Source organism: Tyto alba, unplaced genomic scaffold, assembly GCF_018691265.1.
Source record: "Tyto alba isolate M040663 unplaced genomic scaffold, T.alba_DEE_v4.0 Super-Scaffold_18, whole genome shotgun sequence".
In the NCBI taxonomy this organism is placed as follows: domain Eukaryota; kingdom Metazoa; phylum Chordata; class Aves; order Strigiformes; family Tytonidae; genus Tyto; species Tyto alba.
The window spans coordinates 10,139,918-10,165,441 of NW_024881280.1; the positions used below are offsets into that span (position 1 = coordinate 10,139,918).

Consider the following 25,524-nt stretch of genomic DNA (forward strand, 5'->3'; position numbering starts at 1 on the left):
TAAATGATGTATGAACGATGCTACAATGCAGACTAATAAGTCACCTTTTGAAAGATCTAGTCTTCTGACTCTGTTTTCTACTTGACAAAAGAAATAAACTTTGATGAATATGCCACTGTCCAATTCATTAGTTTCAGCAACCACAGCCTTGAATAGCTTTGTGATTAAAATTTAATCAGAATACAGTAACCTTTATTTCTCTTCCATGGCTACTACAGTTCCCTTAGAATGCTCACCTGTCACTATGTCTCTGGTAGGAGAAAAATTTAGACAGCATTCAACAAAATAACATTGGACATCTGGCAAATATCTCATCTGCTACAAAGTGTGGTTTTCAATCAGTTTAATCTATTCAGGAAATAGGAATGAAATTTACTGAATACTTAGGGCAAAGGTAAAATATCAAAAAAGAAAAACCTATCAGAATTTATTCACTCAAGTGAATTTGACAATGATTTTGGCATCAATCAGTAAACAATCACATTTTAAAATAAAAAACAACAAAAAAAAAACAAAAAAAAAAAAGGAAGAAGAAAAAAAAAGAAATCCTATCCACATTAAAAATAGGTATAAAAAAAAAATAATCACTGAATAAGACTTTCTATGCAGTACAACACAAAACCCTACAAAAATTGGATGTAAAACCTTCCACTGCTACAGACATACATAACTTTTCCTGTCAGTCTACATTAAGTTGGGTTTTGGGTTGTTTTTTTTTTTTTTTTGTCTTTCAATGTGAATATAATTAGCTTTTTACATTAACCAACTTACCAAAGTTTCTTGCATGTTTTATTACTCATTTCTGGGTAAGAGTTAATCTGCAATCCTGACCACAGTGTGGAAGTATCTGCATGGAGAAAATTTTTATTGTGCAAGGGACCTCAGAATGGAAGGCAGAATCCTGATATTCTCTTCTTGCAAAGCATGCAGCCATCATGTAGGAATTAACTGAATGAAGACCTAATTGCTTAGTTTTATTTCTCTGCAGGACCAAAATATAATTTTCTTCCCTGCATGTGGTAGTGAATCATACATCAAAAATATCCAAGCTCATCAATTCACACCGTACTCAAAACAAATCCATGGGAAACCAGCATGCAATTTTGAGAGATTTATCCCCACAGAAAAAAAAAAAAAAAAAAAAGTTGTAAGAAAACATGCAAATGGGTATTATTTATAATGATGGATATATAGAGAAAGCCTGAGAGCTTCTTCATTTTCCTGTTTGCCATTTCTGATGGAAGGCTCTAAAGCCATAGCTATGGCACTCTCAGGTGCTATGTAGTACAAATATATAACAGACCAAAGAGGTGAGTATTTCTAGTGCAATAGGCAGAATAAAACAAGCTATTCATCAGCTGTTCGGGTAACACAGCGCATCCACTCTAGCACTATGCCAACCCCCTTCAGCTGCAGCATCTCCTGGGGACATGTTCTAACTGTCCCCTGTGTGGCTTTTAGCAACAGTGATTTCTGACTGGTACGCTATTTGTGGCTCAAAAAAAGCTTTTGCACTATGTAATTCTTTCTACTATTTAAAGTAAAAAAACGAACCCAACCCTTCCTTTTCACCCTGCCCCCAACAGTTACATTAATGGTAACTTCAATTTTGTAACCGAGATATATCATACATAGAAGACCCATTCACTTACCAAATCTAATATATGTGTAAAAGCATAGAAAATGATTAATGAGACTGAATTTACAGTTACTAAAATTAACTTCTGCATTTCATTAGAACAACACACCGATTAAAGTCAGGAAATTTAAACTCCAGAATAAACTGTTGTGTTTTGCAATATAAGCCCTTTAATTAAAATGCAAGTAAAAATCCGCTCAATAAATAATACCCTGAAAATTACTTTCCCTAAAGCAGCCAAAGGATGACAGATAAGGATGAACAGAATATATGCACGCAACAACAAGGCAGATGTATTTGCCAAATAATGAGAGGGATTTATTTTTCTAATGGCTGGAATGTCACCAAATTAAAGCAACAGGTCCAAAGTAAGGGTTGTCAAATGACACCGAAAGATTTGCTCCTTCGCGTTGCTACTGATGACCATCGGGCACTTACATATCGCTGCTTTTGCAGTACCTCAAGGTAAAACCAGTTTGTCTAAGGCTCAGATCTCGACATACGCCTCGGTGGGTGCGGAGCAAAGTTGCTCGGCTGTGTATTAGATGCTTAGCAGCCCACAGAAATGTTGGAGGCAGGGCAGAAACAAAGCAAGAGGTGTGAAAAAACAAAACTGTGTTGGTAGAGCCTTCACCACGCAACTCCCAGGTTGCTGTGAAGTGAAGACAGGAGAGGTGAAGTATTGCAGCTTGAGTGCAGTCTGCCCAGCGCACACATACAGAAATCAAAGCCATGCAGTACTTATAATTAATCTCTGCTCTTTTGCTGTGTCATTCAGATCTGGAAACAAACTTTTGTAACAATGCAGCGCTTTTGAAGATAGCAAGATGAATGCAAAAAAGCATTAATCATTCATTCCCATGAATTTCTACAGGCATTGAAATATTGTTGACTTTTCTTTTTAATGCTTTATTCATTAGCCACAATATTCCATCAGCTAAATGCTGTGTTTCAGAATAAAACTGCAGTCAGCAACAAGAATGCTCTTAACATGTAACGTTTTTTGTTATTGCGGCTGAATTAGCAATTCATCTAAATGCCGGAGTTCAGCAGGTAATTTATCATCAAATCTGCATCTATTCCAGCTTTTAGTCTCTACTGAAAGACTGAAAAGGGCCTAAAAGCAATTCTTGAAAAAAAAACAAACAAACAAACATTTTCTAATAGACCTGCTTGTTCCAGGCCCACTGCTTTCATTTGATGCCTTCCAGCCCAGTAATTTTTATGCTCATATTCTTCAGTAAAAGAAATTATAATTTTGTGTTGTTCTAACTTCTGCCCAGCTGGCTGGAAGGTCGTCTTTGTTTTATTTTCCCTTTTAACAACATCTCTGGTGACTAGGAAGAACAGCCAAGTCACTGCAGAAAGAGAAAGTTGGACCATTTGGTGATTTTGCTGATTTTTCACTGTATTTTGATTGTACACAGGAATATCCACATTAGCAGATTATTTAAGTTTCTGATTATTTAAGATTCTGATCTTCGCTTGATAGATGCACAGATTCAAATCCAGCAAGGACAAGTAGGACCAGGAAGGACCTTCACAAGTCTAAACTAAGGAAGTTACAGGCCTCATGATATCCAGGGCTTTTAGATAGCACCCAAGAGACCATTTTATTGACTGAATACTAAAGCCTCAGGATGTGTTTCATAAGCATTCTGCGGTGGCTTAAGCCAAATTTTAATGTGTCCACTGCTGTGATGTGCTTTTTCTCTACTGTTTTTCACCTCAGGTATGACTACTTTCAAATGCTGTCACGTGAAAGTACATGGTTACGTAAAATGTCCGATTTTGGTAATTTTAAAAGTGATGCTTAATTTCTTTTAATCGTTTAGGGTTTACTCCATAAGGCGTGCACACGCTGTTCCGTGATGCCTGAGCTTCACGTGATGTACGAGCACGCTTAAGCAGAGATGAGTAGTCCAGAAGGGAACGGAGAACTATGTGCTTGACCCGCCGAAGTGGCGCCGGCAGCCAGCTACGAACACCAGCCTTCCCCTGGGGGCCGAGAGCGGCGGTGGGGTCGCACACACCGCGGTATTTGGGCTGGGGTTCATGCCACGTGGCGGGGGAGGACCACACGCAGCACGCACCCCACGGACTGCCCCCGAGCTGGGAGAGCTCGGTACGAAGCCAGCGCGGCTCGCGATGGCGGCAAAGCTGCGTGAGCTGAACTCTGGCGTGGCTGCGGCACACGGACACTGGCAGCCCTCGCTCTGCAGGGCACCTAGAAACGCAGAAGCCTGCCCTTGTTTCCTTCTAGCACACAACACTTACCACTCTTAGGTTTATTCTTAAGAAAAACTGCACGCTCTTTGTGCGTATTTAAGTGTACGTATGTGCAGATGCACAGATAGATGTATTTAATATGAAATGAAAAAAAATTTTCATTTAAAATATTAATTCTGGGTGCTTTCTCTTATTCCTTTGACAACCATATCTTAATTCAATTGATCTAACTACCCCCCTTGTCCTCTGAATATCAAATCCTTTAAATTTTTGCTTCAGAAGGCATTGACTTGCATCTTAACAACAGGCAAAGAACTGCTTCTGTTCAGAGAGCTGATTTTTGTCTTTCCCTCCCCGCATGCTTCTCACCCTTTGAAAGGTAGGAAGCTGGATACAGTTAAGAGAAAAAGGGAGGGAGGAGGGAGCTGTGGATGAAGGCAGCATAACTCTTCAACTGGGTTAATTTGTCTCCTGGCATGGGAATAGAGAGCTTAAGAGAAAGCTACAGGAAAAAAAATAGGCAAGGCATGTGCCACTTGCATAATAACTGACATGTCTAATGCTATGCGATTCACAGCAGCTTTGAAATACTAGATTAAAAGGTCTAACAACCTCCTTATTGAGGGATGGATGGATTACATTTCCACTGGGTGTGATTTGAAGAAGACATGGATAAAAGAAGAAAATCTAAGTTGTGATGAAGAAGCCCAGTCTTGACTTGAATTACTTTAAATGCAACTTGATCAGAGCAACTGATTTTTTATGAGAAATAAATGGATTTATATGCTCGACCAGTGTTTGCAAGCTAGTTTCCACCACACAATTGCGTAACTGTCAGATTTACTGTGTAGCATCTGCTGTACACAAATGTGGAAACCCATCAGGAATTATACATTTATATGCATATATAAATAGATATCAATTCTAACCCATGAGCATGCTTCTTTGTATCATTTATAAATCAGTAAACACCCAAAATTAGTTCTAATCTTGATTTAAGTTTCGGCGAAGTTTTTTTGCCATCTTGTTTTAACTAAATAGGCTCATTCATGTTTAGCAAAAGACTGAAAACTTGGTTTAGATTTGGGACTATCTACACATACTAACTTTGCCTGAAACTGAGTCAGTATCACATTTCAAGTCTCCTGTTCTCAAAGCAAAACTGCAGAGTAAAGACAAAACTTAAAAAAAATATCAATCTGGGCTAGAGGTTCAGACCCACTCATTTTGACAAATGTTTCAGCTGTTCAGGTTCGGAGACTGGTGCTGTCCCAGACCTAGGCCTGAGTGGTCTAGATCTAGAGTGAAACTACCCAGATGTTCTGGGCGATCTGTATCAGGCTCAGACATCCAGTTAAACCCCCGGGGTGAGGTGAGGCAAGCAGCCGGACAGACAGCCCAGGGGAAGCCAAATCCATTTGCAGCCAGCTTATGGAGGTTTTTGGTCCCAATGAAAACAGTTTCTGCAAGGCACTAAGGCAAGTTCTAGGCAAGTTCTACCCCTGAACAAAAGCATTAAGAAAGCGAACATTGTGGCAAAGCACCCAGCCTTGCACCCTGATCAGCACTGCCAGGCCTGGTCCTGCTCCCCACACCACGACCTCTTTCCTTGTACAGTTCCTCTGAACAGGAACCTTTCAAACCCTGCAGACAAGGAACTCTCTCTGCTCCCTTGTGCCTCTGGCTGCCACATCTGGACGAGAGATGTGTTTGAGCTCCTCTGAAGGGGAAAGGCAATGAAGACCCTCAGACCGGCACCACGGGAGCTCATTTCACAATGGGGGTATGAAGTTCTCCAGCAGAACTTGTCTGTCCTGAATTATGCTGTCAGGGAACACTATCAATAATAGTCTCTCTTTCTCAACACTATGGGATTTCCATACTCCAGCCAAACGCATTTTCTTTGAGCGAGTGACATTCTGATGTTTTATGGGACAACTCCATAGGCATTTGCCAAGACACATGCTGGCTTCTTCAGACAGAGACACATGGCAGTTTAAACTTGGTTTAGATCATGAGTCTCAAGTAACGACAGGCCATCTGGCACATTTCAGTAATACTGGCGCTTTCTGCTCGGAGAGGTCTGGGACTTAAATAAGACAGACATAGGAGGTCAGGAGTGAAATGCATTGGCAGGGCTGCGTGCATGAAGCTTCGGTGGCAGCACTTAACCCAAGCCAGTACAGCCGGGACATCACCCATCAATCTGTTCACAGCCACGCAGGCAGAGCAGAGCAAGAGGACAAGCGAGTGTTGGGGTGAGGGTGGGGAGCAGTGTGCGAGAGGTGCCAGCCAGGGGACAGCTGCTGGAAGGAGGCGGCATCGCTCAAAACGGAGCTGTGGGGACAGGGCTGCTTGAAGTCAAGGGGCTAGGGGTCAGCATGGAGCTGTATCAAAACCTCTCGGGAGGGGGGCAGAACGGTGCAAGGCTTGTAACACTGCACATCTCCCTTGGGTTGCAGCAGCAAAGATGCTGGTACAGAGGAGGATCAGACAGTACACAGGACCAGGAGAAATCTGGAATGAAGTTGGGGGCGGGGGGAAGATTGGGAAGCATGGAGGAGGCTTTTTGCACTGGAAAGCTTAGCTGTTGCAACACTGACTTCTTTTGGCAACATTGTGCAGGGCCAAGTCTGAAGCACTGGGAGAAGAAAGTATACACATTTGGTCCTCCTACCAAACAGGAGTTTTAAGATGCAATTGTATGGAAATCAAAAAGAGGATTAGAAAGACAGTTTTGTTGCTGGTTAGTATAACGAGATGTTCTTACAACAGTCTGATGACTGGGGAAATAGAGAATTGCTGGTTTTGTTTCATTTGCAGAAACAAAATCATTACTGAAGAAATTGTTTTCTCACTAAAAAAAAAAAAAGAAAACGTGCAACTCCATTTATTGCAGCAACTGCCATCATGTGCACTGGCTGACGATCCAGTCTGGGCATGGATCACAGCACTACTCAATAACTGCCCTCAGACAGTTTTTCATTCCATACTCTAAACTTGCCATTGGACAATGTCAGATACATGCACACAGATGCCACACACACTTTCGTCTGACTTTCATTTTCTGTGGCTTGCCCATAAAAGCAAAGACTTAACCAATAAGATAATGGTATGTTATGCCCTTCTCTGACTGACCTACTTTGAGCCAAAATCCAGGGAAGAGGATACACAAATCTACTTCTAATGCAGATTAAAACCTGCCTTTGGCACAACATCCCCACACAGACTCATCATACCTTCAAAAAAAAGGTTTTTTCCATCCTTTTCCCAGATTCCTGTTGTTGAGAGAGGACCATTAATGATAACTCCCCAAGGCTCCTTCTCCTCATGTTACACAATGTCTCATTCACAACTTGGGCATGAGCACAGATGAAAGCAAAACAGAGATGAGTGGTTCTTTCCCTGGTATTCAAACTTTCAATCAAGCACCCACTTTGCTGTACTATAAACAGAGCTGCCTGTTTAGAGCACAAAGGCACTGCTGTAATGTTTCTTTTTCTTTAAGATTTTACATTTCTCCTGTGAGAAACAATTACAATAGAAGTGTCAAGCAAAAATAAACCCTTGTTAATCACAGTCACTGAGAGTCTGCCAAGTAAATCACATCTCTCAGTGTTACTGTTCCATTTTTCAGGTAGAAATAAAAAGTGTGTGAGAATGCCAGAATCTAGAAATTAAGCTCTTCCCAAGAGGGGCTACAAAGTTTTTGAAAATGCAAGAGTTCTCATGTTTGTGACACAGAGTGGAATTAGACAAGCACTAAACTTGAGTATCTGATGACCATAAGAATAATTCAGGTTGGAAGGATTCTCTAGAGGTCATCTAGCTGAACCTTCTTCCAAAACAAGGCCAAATGCACAGTTAGGTCAGACTGCTCAGTTCAGCTGGGCTCAGGGGTTTCTGAACACCTCCAAAATGCTGGTTCCATAGCCTCTCCAGGCCACCGGGCCCACACTCAGCTCCTCTGACCATAAACAACTTTCTTCCTAAATCTAGTTGGGATTTCTTTTCCTGCAACTTGTGTACACTGTCTTTTGTGCTTCCACCATGCATTCCTGAGAAAGGGTCTGACCCTGGCTTCTCTATAGCCGCTCACTCCCTTCAGCCTTCCCTTCTCCAGACTGAACAAGCCCTGTGTCCTCAGCCTCTGCTCAAACATAGATGCTCCTGGATCTTCAAGTGCTCCAGTTCTTTACCCATCTATCACAAGTACTCAAATAATACATAAATTTATTTTGATTTTGGTCTAAAAATGGACAAGTCTATGCATCTGAAAGTAGAGATGAGAAATGGAGAAAACTTTGGGATCTCATCTGAGCCATTATTTTTTCATACTTTTCAAACTCAGAGGTTTCATGCACTGCCTGGTGCATCACAAGGGAGCCACCTTCAAATCACCTGAAGGGAATGGTACCGAGCTTGTTCTCCAAATCTAAGGATTTTCTGTGAGCTTTCCCTGCGTTGTGAAAAGCCAGCCATTTCAAGGCAATGCAATTGCAGCTGCTGTTTCAGAACAGCAGAATGCATTGAAGCAGTTTCCATTGTGCCAGTGAACTGCCAACCAGGGTAGTACCTAAGGATAAGTATAATCAGCTTAAAGATGCTGTAAAGTGTCCCATTTCTTGTTTCTTTTGAGTAACAGGTGGTGACTTGACAACTAGATCAACTGATTAATCAATGCTATGAATATTAACAGGAATATCAGAAACCTGTTTTAGCTGAGACAACCTTAAGACATCCGGTCTGTATATTGCAGACTTCAGCTTATGGACTGAGTTTTCAAATCAGATAAATGGTTATTTTCCCCAGGAACCTTCAAGAACAGTTAGCTCATACCTGATCCAGCCATAACCTGAAATTTAGTAATGCAATTTTCACATCTCATTCTAGATTAGTGTTTCTTTTCTACTGTAAAACCCTAATCCTGCAACTGCCAGTTACACCGAGTCACCCCTCTGAAATCAATGAAGAGCCTGTTGCTCTATAAAAAGGGATTAACTGGCCTGAATCTCATTTAAGTAAGAACTTCATTCCAACTTCCATATTCCTTGCCTATCCCCAAGAACCCTATAGATTCGTATTCCATTCCTGTAGCTTAAGTTAGACATTTTTTCTGAGACAAAGATATCAAATCATGCTCCTGAATCAATCAACACAACCTCAAACTGCTCAATCCAACCATTTTCACAGTAAAGATACTTCTGAAGTGCTTCAGCTCGGATATGCTCCACTGCAGGGAACATTCTTTGCAATGGCTTGACACCAGCTGCATTGCCAGCATCCCTTTTGACAGGAGCTATTTCCCCATTATTTTACAACAGTATGAAGACCCCAAAAGCAAGAAAGGCCTCTTTGAACTGCCAGTCTTCTCTCAGTTATTGGTAGTGCTGTCTATGTGCAAGAATGCAACTTTTGCATTTTTAGTGATCAGCTGAGCTTTACTGCAACAAAGTCATCGCTGCAGGGAATGAAGCCCTTCACTTTTTAGAACAGGAGGAGAAACTTCCCTAAATAGACTTACCAGTGTGTGTATCTGGTCTAATTTGGAAAGAGACTCTGCAGGACAGAAAATCTTAATTACTTCACAGAGATACCCAACTACTGTGACTTATAATTTATGATGTTGTGTATCTCATAGGACAACAGTCTACTGGTAGAGAGAGGGAAAACAGTAGTTTTGTGCCAGTGTTGTGAATACTACTATTGAGTTAGTGAAAACAGGTACCAGAAACCCAAACTCATCATCTATGCATAAAGGGTACTTTACATTCTTCTATCTGCGATTGTACGTCTAATAGGAGCATCTGGGTATGAGTGAGAAAACAGCTTCAACCTTCTTTCCTGAGCTCTTCCCCATCATCCTACCCCATCATAGTGAATGACTCTGATACTGCAATAGCCAAAAAAGCTATGTAATATTTTTTAATAACTCATCCCAAAGAAATATAAATGCTTGTTTACTTAAACAGAAATAAGAAATCTTGCTTCAATACTTCACCCCATAACAACAATATGCAGCAAAAATGGGCAGAGGGGGCATTTTTTTCTTACATTACTTCTTTTTTGTGACTTTAATAGTGTGCTTGTTTAGAGCCACGAAGTACCAGCTCACACTCTCCTCCCTGCTAACAGGGGTCCTTACCAGTGACGACGCTGGGAATTTTGGACAGAAAGCTCTTGACAGTGCGGATGGGAACTCCACCTGTTTTGTCATCCTGCATTCTTGTAATGATGTCTTCAATCTGTCAAAAGGAAGGAAAGACTGAGTGGTTTATGCAAAATGGTGACCGTAACATTTATATACCATGAGTGCTTTGGAGCCCTGCTGGTAGGACGGGCTTTGAATATACTATGTGTATTACTGCACAAACACAGACCTAGAACACAGCTACTGCCTCCCAAATTTAAACCCTGAGACTAGAAACCACAAGACAACATAGACCAGCTTGGAAGATGGTGGTCAGATACTGACCATCCAACAGCAACTGTGCTTTCTTGGCTGACCAAGGGCAACAGGGAGCTGGTGTTTTGTCCACATGTGAATTGGGTTAGACTCTATACTGCAACCAGCGTAAGGAGCTTCCCATCCAGCCCGTTCTCCCCCCTTCTCCCACATTCGGTTGAATACTGTGACCTTGGGAGAGCTTTTATCTTCCAAAGGGTCCCAGACAGTCACCAACAGCCTATGACTTGAGAAGAACATGAGACAGAACAACTGCAGGACGATTTCCCTTGCCTCATGCTGCATGTTGGGATGGTACATGTCCATGGTCATCATACAAAGCAATCAACCAGAAGTAAAATGATCATTGGGTAAAACTTGTTAGATTTTCACAGCCAAGTTGACTTTTACTTCATGGGCACATACACAATCCATCACATACAGCAAAATATACAATCATCTTCAAAAACCATGGCAATCAGAGGATCTGGTTACTGGGGGAAAGAGCTTAATCCTCCTCCTGTTTACTCTAAAACAGGAAGGGATTTTTGCTCCTTTTGAGGCTACTCCTCCTGCATCTACTTGAAGGCAACGCCAGGGAGAACAAAACACTGAACATAAGCACAGTGCAGAAATTCAGTACCTCCAAAAAACTCTCTTCAAATTAATAAGGTCTCAGAAGCCCAACAAAAATAAACCTGAAGCCGTTGGCTCTGTTAGCTTGAGCAGTTGACAGCACAGTCCTGCCTGCTGCTTCTGAGAAGGGACTGAGGCCGACGGCAGCCAGACAGGGAGCACAGCTCTGATTTTATCTAAAGATTTTCTCCTCACACATGCTACAAAATGCAACCTCAGCAGAGAGGGTACGTGGTGGGAGCACAGCCCCTCTATCTCCTAAAGGTAGCCTGAGAGCTCAACCAGCTCTCTTCAAAGTCTGGAAAGAGGGCTTCATTTAGATGCACAAGTGAGTTTCTTTCACAGACTTAACACCTACATTTCAAAACAAGCTTAATTTCAAGTCTTCCCGAGGCGTTAAGACAACCTCCCTGCCAACTTCAGACACTGAATTTGATAACTGTGTTTTTAACCTCAGGCTATCACTTAACTGAACTGTTCACACCTTGTTTATATATTATTTTTAAGTTAACACATGCCCTGAACAAATTCTCAGAGGGAATGAAGTCACGAAGATAAAAATATCCTGAGATATTCAATAGATTATAGGAGAGTTTAGTACCTACAGTCAATTTGCGATAGAATAATGCTACTTTTCCCCCAACCCAAACACTATGAAAATTAATACCTCTTTCTGCCCTTTACCTGAACTTTATGCAAGGTTATTTGCTGGATAAAACAGTTTCTTCCAGTCCAAGGATACCCGGAGGAGTAATTGCTTCTCTCAGGCTGGACAAGAAGCATTTCACAGCACCCTGTGGTGTTGAGAGGAGCCTGACAGCATTGCTCATCGCCAGCCCAGACCTCCAAGGCTACACCACTCCCACACCAGACCTGCCAGGCGGACAGGACAGCTTGGTCACCTGCAAAGGGTGGGCCAAGAAAGGCATCCAGCTTAAGACCCACTTCAACAAGGCAGTCAAAAAAGCCCCTCTGTGACCAGCTAGTAACTTGCCTTTATCTGTATGCACTCATAGCTGGCATCAGAGAAAGTTTTTTCCCATGTGTATTAGGAGGAAAATACTCTGGAATGTGGTATGGGTCCCATGTTGCCAGGAGCACTTAAGGGCTTTAAAAACCGCAAGCATAATTTTTGTTAAAACTGTTTTCTCTTTTTCTATTTTAATGAAAGGTTCAGAATGAAAAACAAGCTAAAATAATTGTTTTGATGCAGGAAAATAAACTTATTACTCTTTTGCTCACTGTAAGCTAAAGGAACACCAGGCATGATTTATGTCATTATCACCCCAAGAGAAGTTCCATTTCAAGCAAAATAAACCTTCAATTATCTTAAAAGCAAAATACATTGTTTTTACCTAAACTATCCCCATTTCAAGCAATCAGGCAGGCACTGGTGTCTCAAACGGGGCCATTAATTTGGGTTGCAGTCACAATTACAAAAGCCTACTGCAATTTTAAATCAAAATAAACAAAACTGCCCTAGAGAGAACTCCTTCCCTAAAGGCTTCTTCTTCCTCTTGTCTTCCAGCCTGACTGCTTGCACTTTCTGCTTTCCTTATTTCTGAACGCTGGATCTTTCTTCTTCCCTTTCTATTCACATGCCACAACTCCTTCCTTCCTTTTCCTCTCATCTGATCCAGACAGTACATCATCCTCCTAAAACATGCCAGCATTTGCAGTCTGCTGCCCAAGAGCCCGCAGGGTTATAGCATCTGATTGTACATAGTCTTTCCATTCCCAACATACCCTCCTTGTGCTCTCAAGCAAATTTCTGCACTGCTCAAAGGGGACAGCACAGCCTACTCAAAAAACTCTTAAAGTTAGAATCAAGTTTTAAATAAAATATTATAAAACTATATTTAGCAACATATGTCAAGTTTTTGTTCAGTTCATCGCACAGAGAAGATGTGACCCTTTGTACCAGCCTTTGTGTTTTGCATCCACCCAACATTTGCAGATATTAACACCCTGGGCCCAAATTCCTGCCTAGCTATGGAAATGTTTCATGAAATAAGTGATACTGTGACAAAGTGGAAAAAAGTCATTATTAGAACTTCAAGTGTGAAGAAAAGCAAAGAGGGAACATCAAGCATGAAGGTCACTTTCATTGAAGCTTTTCATCTTAACTTTTAAGAGAGCTACCTAGACACTTCACTGCTAATGATTCTCCCTTCAGTTTCTGCATGTCATTAAATATCCTTTAGGTTTCGCTATGTGGCAGACAGGGAATTAGAGTCCTTTGATAGTTCATTTTATCACGCTAGGAGGCACAAACTAGTAATACTAAGCATTCTCCACATTTATGACTCCTAAATGAGCAAGTTTCAGTGAACTAGCTTCTGTCCAACAGAAGTCATGGTATGAACAGGCAATGTCATGTCGGTTTTTGCTTTGTTTTGTTTTTTGTTTGGTTGTTTTTTTGTGTGTGTGTGTTTGGGGGTTTTTTGTTTGTTTGTTTTGTTTTGTTTTTTTCTATTCCGGGGCCCACTGCTATTTCAATCTGGTCTGATTCTGCATCAGTAAAGGGAACCGTTACTCTTCCATCCGAGTGGATTCTGGGTCAGTATCTCCCTGAGACAAGCCAGAGCAATTTAAGTATCTGCTGTCACTGTTAGCTACACACTGCAATGTATGCCTAACAAATTAGATCTGCCTTTCCTCCTGACTGGTTGCTGACAACTCTGCTCCCTACATTTGTCTAGAATGATTTTATTTCACATTACCCCACTTTCAACGCATTGGAAAAGGCTTTTGGCTTCAGGAACACATTATTAACGGAGACAGGACTCTACAGCCACTAGTTTATTAGAGTTTACCAACATATTCTGTTACACAGAATGTGTTGGGGATCTAATGCACGTGGGATTTGCTGGCATTCATTAGACCTTCTTTTCCACTATCAGCACTTCTGCTGGCCTAAGGAGGGTGAAGGCATGAAGTAGAAGGCCTTGAATTTCTGTCAGAGCTGAGATGTCTGTCACTAGGAGATGAGAAGTCCATTCTCTGGGGCAGGGGAAAATAAAATATTACATTTGTTGATGTGTTATAAAAGTCAGTCGTAGTACAACAACAAATGTAATGATCACAGCCTGGCAGCTTTGGGTCAGTGTCACACAACATTACCAGTGTTACTATTGTAAGGGGGAAAACAACTCTCAACTTTGCAGTAGCTTCTCTTTCTCCCAGCACCAAAATAAAGCAGGAACCCAGAGCACAGCACATCAGCCTGCACAGCCTTGATGAAGGCCTGAAAGCACCCTGCACAGTCAAGGCTGACCTGAGAGATGACACACTGAGGGAAGGGCAAGTAACACACAAAAAAGAAAAGCCAACAGCTCCCACTTCCCACGACCCCATGCCTGTGCACCAACAGCTTTGTGGAACACCCAGCTGAACCTGCTCAACTGCAACGGAGTGATGACTACATAACGATGTCAGAGGCCATCACAGTCCCATTTTGCCAGCTCATTTTTGTGAGCTAGTGAGGGAAATGGTGCCCTTTTCACATTGTAGCCTGTGAGTTAGCTGCACATACTCTCAGACCCTGTATGGAAGGTCCTGCTGCCTGTTGCTGAATGTTTTGGTAGGCATCAGGTTCCTGACTGATTACACGCAGCAGGTACCCTACTCCTGGGGATTTCTGTCACCAGGTAACCTGTGGCTAGGGAGTCTCTGAGCATTGCTCATCAGCGCCAACATGAAATGTATAGGGTTGGACAGACACCTCTGTGCAATGCCAAATATCCTCTTCACTCTGGTAGATGAGAGCTCTCATGAATATTGGTGGAGATGGATGATACATGGAGGAAAGAATCAGTCTGTTGTCAGCTAGCGTAATGGCAACAATTATAAATACATTTGATCTTTTACTCTTGACTGAAATCTGAACTAAAATAGACCATTTCTCACATTGCCAAACCCTACACGTCCCATAAGCACCTCTGACCATCTCTGACACTACCGGCATGCTTGTGCCTTCTGTACCCGCTGACTCCTGCCACACAGCCCCACAGACAAAGAAAGTTAATTTGAAAAGATGCCTGAAGCCAGCTTGTTTCACCAGTCTGGACAATTTCACTCTGCTCAAACACAGGAACAGGCGTCTGGGGAAAGAAAAAAAAAAAAAAAAAAAAAAAAAAAGGCTAATACCTCTCCCTTCAGCACCCTTGAGGGAGAAAGGACAACCTTGCCTCTGAGACAGCACTGGAAAGCAGCAGAGCAGCACCGCCAGAGAATTGCTGTGTGACCTTCAGCAAACAGCTTCATCTGTCTCTGCCCAAGTCTCCCCTCCTGTATAACGGAGATAATACTGAACCGCACAGGGGCAGTGAAACTTAATTCACAGATGTCAGAGAAGGACTCTGAGTGCCTGGGATAGCGGATGCTACGTGACTGTGAAAGATACGCTCCCCATCTCTGACAACCTTTCACAACCCCAACAACAGCAACAAAACCAAAGAATGCCAGAGCCCACGGGGCTGTTGGGCTGCTTCCCACATGACTAGCTTCTGATGATGGCTGAGGGCAGGGACATTGATGGAACTTGCCCTCTTCCCAGTGGAGCTTTTATCTCTGCTGATTTTTAAATTTCAGAGCTTATTTCAAATAAAGGCAGAGTATACCGCATAGCTCCCTCACGCTTGAGTGTCTTTCAGGGTAGAAAGAGAGTAACTATGTTCTTCACATGTTTACTGGGAGGGTGAAACAGAGCTAATAACGTCACCTTGAAACTGGCAACATGCTTGAGCATCTATCTATCTATCTCTTCTGTGAGTAAGAGGGTACCAGTGAATGAACAACTACCAGGGCACTTGTCATGATTATTTGTATACTGCTGCTAATCTAGCTAGAGCTTCACAAAGTATCTACTCAGCATGTCATCAAATAGAGGGACAGGTTTCACCACATCAATTCAATTAACCAAAACAATGCTTAGGGAAAAAACGGTGACACTTGTTATTCAGCAGCTGAGCTGCAACACGAGTCTGGAGAGTTCCAGGGAGCAGCTTTTTGATCAGATCATGCCTCCCCCTAACACAGCCTACGGCATCAGCTCTGCACAGCACCCCTGGCTTGGGCCTGGGCTGCACTGCAGGAAAACGTAGTCACAGAAAATAAGAGCTGGAGCTATTCCCCTCAGGCAGTATATGCACAGTTGGAAAACAAGGTTTAATACTCCGCAGAAAAACAAAGCTTAGCAAATTAATTCAACAAACAGATTCTCCAAATGAGACGAACTAATGCTATTTTCTCTCTCTCCAAAATCGAGCTTTTTAGACCATCAGTGTCAACAGTTAGAAACAAAAGACATCAATGTGCCAGTGTTATGCAAACTCAATTTTTCATTAAAAGCATTTTGACAGACAACTCTCGATGAGCTCAAATTCTACATGAGCTATAATTGCTTAAAGGAGGAAGCTATTTTGGCATGTTAGAAAGCTGTGTAAAATACTAAAAGTGAATTCTTATTTACTGATTGTGCAACTGTAATTACGGTAGCAAATGCTTGGGACTCTGTTGCATTTTAGAGCATAACAGAAACTTCTCGTGAACAGTGGTGAATTTCCCAATGTTTTCTACAGCTTTGGTAAAGATGTCACATATATGCATGTAATCAGCATCAGAGATCTTACACCACTTAGAGTATGGCCACTCTAACTAAAAACCTTCTCATGTTAGCTGCAAAGTAAACCAAATATTTGCTTTCATCCATAAGGAGCAATGTTAAGCCTTTTATGACTGTAGTAAAGTATCACAAATATCCAGTGAAGACAACGTGAATTTTAAAATAAAGCACTCCAGCGGAGACCAAATAGCTGTAGAAGTATCACTGAGGTGTGCTGCAAGTCACATTTTGGTGAAAGAAATTATACCGTTACTGCCACACAGTACGTACTGCATCAGGGTGGCTTTTGTGTGGCTTATGAACTATGCAAACACATGCAAACCTACGCACAGATACACACATAAATGCACAGATTGTTTCAGTCAGGAAAACTGTAGAGTGGAATCATCTGTAAACTCTCTCAGTGTGAAATCTGAATTGGAAGAACCACTTTGGGGGAAAAAAGGAAGAAGTTCAGTCCCTCTGTCCCCTAAACAGTGCTGCTACTGGGAGCCACTGGTACTGACAGTACCTGGGCTGTTTGTATCTGTCAGCTAGTGCCAGCACTGAGCCTCCCAGACCATTTTACATAGGCCATCAGTCACCTAGTACAATAACTACTTCTGACCATGCCATCCTCAGCAAAATTTGAACCGATAATCCTCAAGTGCTCCACAATGTCTATCTTCAGATAGAAGACTGAATCAAAACAAAGCAGAAGCATGGGTTGAAATATGAAGGAATAAAGCTACTGTAGGAAATCTAGGGCTGCACTTATGGTAGTATATTCACCACAGTCCCCTTACGTCAGTAACCAAGAGGAGCTTGGGGGGAGCATGAGAGCATGTGCTTTCTTTTGACAAGCTTTTGCTGAAGCCACCGACTCCAGGAACCGACTTGCTCTAGCCAGGGTCCAACGCACAAGTTGCTGTGGAAACAGTAGAGATTTTATTTTCTGTTGCATCACTGCATCGAGTGTAAAACCATGCAGGTCTCCAGATTGCTCATATGGTGATGAATGAGGTGTGGAGCAGACATGCCTACCACAGCCTGCACAGGGACTACTGTAAAAGGAGCAAACCCCATACAGGACATGGCCAAGCCCCTTTGCGTGCCCGCTCCCATGCGGGCATGCACATTTGGGCCCCTTGACACTCCCACCACAGGCAGGGCACCATGGTGAAGCCCATTATCCCAACCTCAGGAACGCCTAGAAGCAAAGCTGTGACCCAGCTGCCATCTAAAATAACACTGCACAAACTACTTGAATCAGCAAGTGCCTAAAGTAAGAGTGTTTAGTTCAATAGCTTCGATTTTGCAAGGGCTTCTTTTAGGGGTTAGCTCCCATGCCCCGAGTTTGACTGAGTTCTGGTCATCAACTCATCATTCTCACACAAGACAAAATTATGGTGAAACCTGTTCTTGTGCTGGAACAACTGAGAAAGCTCCAGGAATCTTAAATCCTCCAACAACTCTGAGCTGAGTCTCCAATTTGTAACACTATTTGAGGCCAGTTTTTCATGCCTGTTTAGAAGTAGCACAGAAGAGTTTTAGTATTACACCAGATTACCTGAAATAATCAATAATCCTAGCCTGTGGTGGTCAATGAGTGACCTGGTATGAGAAAGCAGCACCCCTCTCTCCCCCATGATGCTGAACAGCCGTTTAAGAAACACAGTACCTGCAGACGAAGTTCACTTTTCTCAGGAGCATCAAATATAAGGCACTTCCAGACAGAAAAATGCCAGACTTTGGTGGGTCACCAATCTTTCCCACACAGGAACTTGCAGCTCTCTAAATCTTGGTAAAATTAAAGATCTGGTTATGAGCTGCATCCTAGGCCACCTCAAACCAAATCCACAAACCCAAGCAGACTCCCATTTGCAGCTTCCCAAAGCTGGGAATTGGACAATATTTTCAAGGCTCATGATCCTTCTCCAGAGCTGGAAACACAGAGCTGCCACCTCCCACCCCACCTGCCTTCAACGCCAGGCTGGGGAGGAAAGGGCTACCCAGCCACCCCCTCCACAGCACCACTGTCATGTGAAAATGAGCCTTCCCCTGCAACAGGGTGGAAAAGGCCATTCCTGGGTCTGGCCGAAAATAAGTTACTTTCAACAATGCTGATCACGTGTAAAAAGAGAAGTTATTCCTCATGAGTGACTTCCCCCAGTCCCCCTCACTCCAGTAGAAAATGCAGTAACTTCTACATGATTAATCTGAAGTATTTCATTAAATATGTTACTTATTGAAATGGAGACACGCAAATATTAAGCAGATAAAAAGTGGGGATGGAGTTGGTGGATGCCCGATCAGGGTTTTGAGATTCCTACTGATATCTTTAAAAATCTGAGTAATGATGAGCACGGAATGTCATTGTACCACCTCTGACACCCAGAGAAGACTGTGCCATTCTCCAGTTCTCACATTTTTAATGCAAAACAGATTTTCTACCCCACTAACAGATCTTCAACAGGGAGCAAACTCTGCAGTTGGGGTGGGGAAAGCTGCTGCGTTCCTGACCATATTCTGCATACAGAGGAAGAAAACACAAAGTAACTCCCACTTAAAGTGACTATGTTCGGTCTAAAACTGTAAGGCCTAAATTTGCACGTGGATTTAGGCCCCACACCTGAGGGAAGATTTCTGTCCATACCTTCCTGAAAGTTGCACTGAAAACAAGGACACATGAAGCACAAGACAAGACTTTTACACTGCAGACTTCTTGTTTCAATCTGAGCTTCAACAAAGCACTATTAGCTGCAGGCAAAATTAGATGAAAGTATGGAGTACAAGCTTGAGAACATTATGATTTAATAAGAAATGCAGCGTACCATCGCTTTCTATTAATTTTGCTAAGCTTCATAAACACGTTCCTGACTTCTCCCAAAGTAATGAAGCTACTTGGAGCCATTCAGAAAATAGTCCATAAACTATTTCTAGTATAAAATGCAAAAGTTTGGTTTTGTTGTTCCCTGCAGGAAAGCTGTATCACAGGCACCAAATCTCCACTGCTACCTTCCCTAATGAATTGGTGAGGGAAACTATCCAGCACATCCTCTCTTTCTATTTTGGTAGTTGATGGGCTCCTGTGGCTTAGCTAAAATAAATTATGCAGAAATATATATACACACACCAAATGTTTCTCTTCAAAACAACAGAAAAAGTGGGGCTCCGGGAATTATTTTTTCTGCCTTTTTTTTTTTTTTAATCATTCCTCTGTGTATATAATACCGTGGCACATAATACAGTGTGACAGGTCATTTAACGCATCATTTAACTCTTTGCACTACAAAGTGCCATACCACAATAAAGACTAGGTACCCCTCCCAATGCTGTGAAGTAGATACAAAGCAGAGAAGTTCATAAATCACAAGAAAAAGAGGACACTATTCACCATCACAAAAAGGTTGTATTTTGTTTCTCTCTCTCTCCACCTGATAGTGTCACCTTGAATTTTTTTTTTTTTTTTGTTACACAAAACTCAAAAGTTACTTAAAATTATAAAAGCAAGGACAGAGAAAAACACTCCAAATTCCCACCCAGGATTTAAAGGCATCACTACAAAAGTAAATGGTATTTTCATTTGAATTTCAGATCAGAAAAAAAGGAAGAGGCTTTGAGAAGATTTGTTTGTTGGGGAGTGAAACAATACAGATTTGGATTTTTTTTTTTCCATACCTCTATGAACTATGTCTCCATACTGCTTTTTAATGCTTTTTAAATACTTATATTAAAAAAAATTACAGTTTTATGACCACAAAAATATATAAGATTACCAGTATTGGAAACTGAAGGCCTTAGTTTAGCCCATGAAGCGACAAAGCTGAAGTGTTTAGCACTGTAAGACTTTCTGTATGAGAACCAGAAAAGAGTTCCAGACAAAAGGCAGTGATGGGAAGGGCCAGTGTGTCCACCAATACCATATCTAAACACTCTGCAAAGTACAGATGCCATTTTTTTAGTGAGGTGACAAGGGCTGAGCATTTGGCAATTACTGAAAAAAACATTTTTCAAGTGCTCTACTTCACTTTCTGACATGTTAGTGAGCAGCAGTAAAATGATAATTAGAGAAAATTTATATCTGAGCATGAATCAAACCAGACCCAATACTGTCTGACAAAAGTAATCTTAATTTAGGAATTAGTTTATTCAAATACACTGAATTACGCTGACAGGCCAATTTGCAAAACATAGGGGTCCCAGAGCCACTTTAACTGAGCCACTCAGTTGCTTTGGCCCTTGAATTTGACAGCAGCTATTGCTAGAATGAAAAAATCCAAACCTCACAGGTTGCTAAATAGAAGGCAAGAATTAAAAATGTACATATGATCCTTGTAAAATGATCATCATTACTGGATTCATTAACATTTTCATGCACTGCAACTACCATTTATTACTCTAAGACTATTCTATTCCTTTTGGCAAAGCAAATGTTGCAAATCAAACAGTAGATATAAGTTCTCCTGCGACTCAACGATGGTCCTCATAATGGGTGAAGTTATTTACTTCAACACTGATTTTATGATTTATTCAGTTCTACTACTGTTATCTCTGTCCTTTGGTAGCAATTACATTGCCAATCTACTAAGAGGAATACTTAAACAAAACAATTTATATTAACACTCCAGAAAGAAACAGTTTTCTTGTTAATATAAAAAGAAATGTCAAATTCTTTTTTGCCCAACAAAGTTTCCCTTCTGCTAGTAATGAATCAAGGAACACACCACTGGCAGTAAACTTGTGGCAGATAATATAAATGATGCCACGTCTGCTTTGATTTCAAATCTCTGAATCAAACTGCTGTTCCATTCAACTCCGGCATTTAATGTGTCTGATGCCCAACTGGGGCTTGACTGTTCCTTTTAACCCTCTATTTTACAATATATAAAAAAAGTTAGACGTGCCCCCACCCTGCAGAACACAAGTGCACTTTAGTTGAGCAGAAACAGGTACAACTTCTGTGAACCATGCTGGAGACACCCGTTTTAAAGTTTCTACCTCTTTACACCTAACCAGTATTTTTCTTAATTCGGGGCAGTTAGAAACCCTACACAGAAAGATACCGTTTACTTTGGGTAGCTTATTGCTATCTGTGTAAGAGACAGCTGAGAACGCCGCTCACACTGCGGAATCTCCTGGGTAGAGCCTGCGACTCTCCCGCCTGCTGCTCCTGCCAGTGGGCAACCCCGAGCCCGCCTCTGGCCCTTCGGATGGCTAAAGCGCTGGTTTAGTCACCGAGAAGGGACAGAGCGGAACAGAAGGAGCAGACACTGCATCCTGTGGCTACAGCTTAGTGGCTGTTTCAACACGTGAGCATACCGACTGAGCTATCTCCAGAGCATGAAATGGCTACTCCTGTCCATTTTTTGGTGTCACTTGTGATAATCTGGATCCATACAGAGGTTGTTTTGTTTTTCATTTAAATGCAGAAAGTATTAGCTCCAAAACATAAATAGTAAATAACCCTTTTGCATGACTCAGGTAATTTTTTCTCATGGATTTCATGTTCAGTTAACTGTGTTCATAGTGTGGAAGGAGAACATCTAGCACATCTAGCTACCCAAAACCCCCACCACTCAAACCCAGGACAGTAATACCATAAACATCTTAAATCTTATTACACATAAACAACTAGTTGTACAATATGGTCTTGACTTCCACTCTACCCACTTTCCAAAGCGATGGTTTCTGCACTAGTATAATTTTGCTTGTAGAATACGGTTTGATTTTTAAAAATAATTAAATGCCTATACATCCTAGATATCTAAATCTGCAGGAATGGTCAGCCAGAACATCTTTTTCACTACTGTCTTGGCTGCTTGATGCTGAAAGATGTAATTGTTAAATACACAACTATGTTGCAAGAGTAGATTTTTCTTAATTGTGTAATATCAGCTGAGACACAGATAAGCATTTGGTTATAGGTCCAATCCATCTAATGTACCGAAACAGTGTAAATACTAAGTAGCACACATGAGTTTTATATTTTAACTTCTGTGTTGAAATCAAAGACCACATTAAAATGATTTACCTTACTTCTTCCAAGACAGAACAAAAGCAACTCTACACACAGATGGGAAACACGTTTTATGGTTTTAGAAATACACCGGGTTCACTGGTTTATGATGTTTTAAATTGTTTTCCTGTTCCAACTTTTTATAAACACACTTACGACCCTCAGACATATGACTTTGACTTTTAGATACAAAGGAGTTTCATATTAGCAGGCCTGTCTTATACCTCTATGCTGTTAAATCTTACTAGTGCTCAAGTCTAACACTAGTACTTAATGGTAAATTACTAACAAAAGAGTGTAAAGGGATTTCACTTTGCTATGAAATCATCATCCTGCCAGCTAAGGTCATTACTAAAGTCACTGAAAGATTGAAAGATTTGCTACTGAGGTAGATTCAGAGTCTCTCTGTTCCATAATTTTCTTTTTCTATTTAATTATCTCTTAAGTTTCATCTCTGACTGCAAAGCGATGTAACTATCTCTAAAACAGAATTAAGGGATATTTAACACACTTTCCAGCATCTTTCAGTGGGCCCTGTGTAGTAATATAGCTATAGGTCTATCTATAAATGGACTGAAACAAAAGTATGATAATCATTCTTGTTGGTAAGAACACACCTTGCACAAAAAGAAATTTCTTTAGAGCTTCCTCATCTCACCAAGGATAATATATTTTTAGCTCTAAATTCTACCCTAAAGTAAAACTATGTAGTTCTGTAGCAGTGGAAAAAAACCTGAACAACAACTCAAGAAAACTTACTCCAGAGCATTTTCTCTTCATGTTCCTCCCTCCTTGGCAGCCTCTTGTGCCCCTTGCCCACCTTGGCTTGCTCCTCCATCCAGCTGCCAGCTCCCGCAACTCTAAAGGGATAGTGTTGTATCTATTGAAATATGGTGCCACAGTTAAATCTCACTGTCTTCATCTTTCCGCACATCAGAACCAGACAAGCGGCTCAGCAACCTTTGCTATGAAACCTTTGCTAGGAAAGGAGAGGAGCACAGTAACCGTAACCCCTTTTAGACTGAGCGCCAAATGTGGTAGCTCACACCAGAGCTGCTGTGGATGGCCGCTCCCTCCTGGATTGCTAACGCTCAGGTTGAAGATGGTGCTATGACAGTAAATGGGGGCTAAAACATTTCCCCAGAGCCGAAGGTGCAGGCGCTTGACCATCGGTTACCAGGCAGGAGAGGAGTCTCAGACTGCCCGTGTCCATCTGTGCAGTGCCTGGGCTCTGAGCTCCATGTTGCCATACAAACTCTGTTTATTAGGTTTGCGACGCTTATGATGCTATTAGTCTTTGTCAATTAGCAGAGGAGATCAGCACAGAGAAATAATCAAAAACTTATCTTAGTGCTTCTCCCTTACGTTAGCTGAACACCATAATTAGATGCTTGCTGTTAAAATATCCTAACAATAGACTTCTGGGGACTTTGGTTTTTAACCTACTAGCAGAGAGCAGATGAAGATGTTTAAGCTAAAACCTAGCTTTGATGAACATTTTTCATTGTGACCAGCTCCTGAACCTAAAAATGTATTCATATTTTTCAGGTAGTTTGAGTAACAAGCTTTGCAATAAGCTTCAGTAGCAATTCAGTAACTTTTTTTGCCACTTACTTTGTACAGTCTATGAGTGGTTTCTTGTTCTGACATGGTGTCACTTTTCCTGTAAGACATGGAAAGACCAAATGTGGATCCTTCTATTAATGTGTGAATATTGCAACTTGCATAAATTTAAGAATACTTATTTGAAGTAAAACGCTTCTCTAAAGACAGATGCACATAATTCTCACCTGTGTGAATGTGCTTGGCTAAAATATAGACATGTGCATATGCATATACTGTAAAAAAAAAAAAATCAAACTTCAAATATGAATGAGTGCAAGTGAACTGAAATCGTTTTTAGACTCAACCTTGTTTAAACACTGTGTTGATTCACATTTTCACAACCATGATTAAATGCAAAGGGCATACAGTGAATTTCTATTTCTTTTCTTTATGATTTCTAATACAGAGCATTCCTTTAAAAGTGACATTTTACATCCTATATAAATGTGACTAAATGAGAAACTTAAGAAACCTCTGAACTAAGCAGTACTGATAGATTTTTCTCTACTAATCTTACTGCAAGTCAAACAAAAGTGAGTGAGGAGGATTTTATACTTAATGCAAGTAACTTCACCAAACCCCCACCTTGCCCCCCAAATACCACTACTGGTGGAAAATCAACAGGAATCAGACACTTAACCACCATCTAACAAGTCTTACAACACCAGTTATCTGAAGTGCAAAGGCAGGAAACATAAGACTGCCTAAATCTGTTACTTAAACAGGGTGGTGGGGGACAGCAGTGGAATATCCTTACACCTGCAGTCAACTCAGCAAGACACAGCTCTGCATTTCGTAACCAGATGATCAGCAAGATATTAAAAATAGAATGACTAATGACTGAGTAACTGGGTAAAGAAAAACAAACAAAAAAAAAAGATTCTCTACAAGTTCTCTTCAGTTTCTGTGCCAGTATCAAGTGGTCCCTATTAGTGCTAGGAAGTATGCATGAAAAGAAACAAGACCTGACAGCCTGGAGATCAGCAGCTCAGGCTCCACGCTGGCCTCGGCACCTGCCTTGGCTCAGCGGTGCACAAGAGCTCCACAGGAGCAGGGCGAGCGAGGACGGTGGAAGCCCATCAATAATACATGTCTGATCAGCCAGAGAGAAGGAGGGAACCGCACGCTGCATGGTGATTTGAAAGCTGGCATTCTTTAGAGCGTTCAAGGCCATTTCTGTGAGCATGGCTACCCTGTATTTACCAGTGTCTTCCACCACATAAACGAGCTGCTGGAAGGGGCTTACTCTAAACTGCATCCCATACCCAAGCAGTTCAACATGCTTGCAGAGAGATGGGACAGTCTCTACCAGAAATTCAACACCAGTTCTTCCCCTTTCATATTCA

The 25,524-nt window shown here is 41.4% G+C and overlaps 1 protein-coding gene across 3 annotated transcripts in view; it reads right to left on the bottom strand.

The window, feature by feature from the left end:
* Positions 1-25,524, bottom strand: part of RGS6 (regulator of G protein signaling 6) — a 292,354-nt gene that overhangs the window by 102,666 nt on the left and 164,164 nt on the right. For all 3 annotated transcript variants that reach the window (XM_042790727.1, XM_042790726.1, XM_032984584.2), the window contains exon 3: positions 10,014-10,113. In XM_042790727.1, the coding sequence (XP_042646661.1) occupies positions 10,014-10,113 (100 nt within the window). The remainder of the gene's footprint in view (positions 1-10,013; positions 10,114-25,524) is intronic.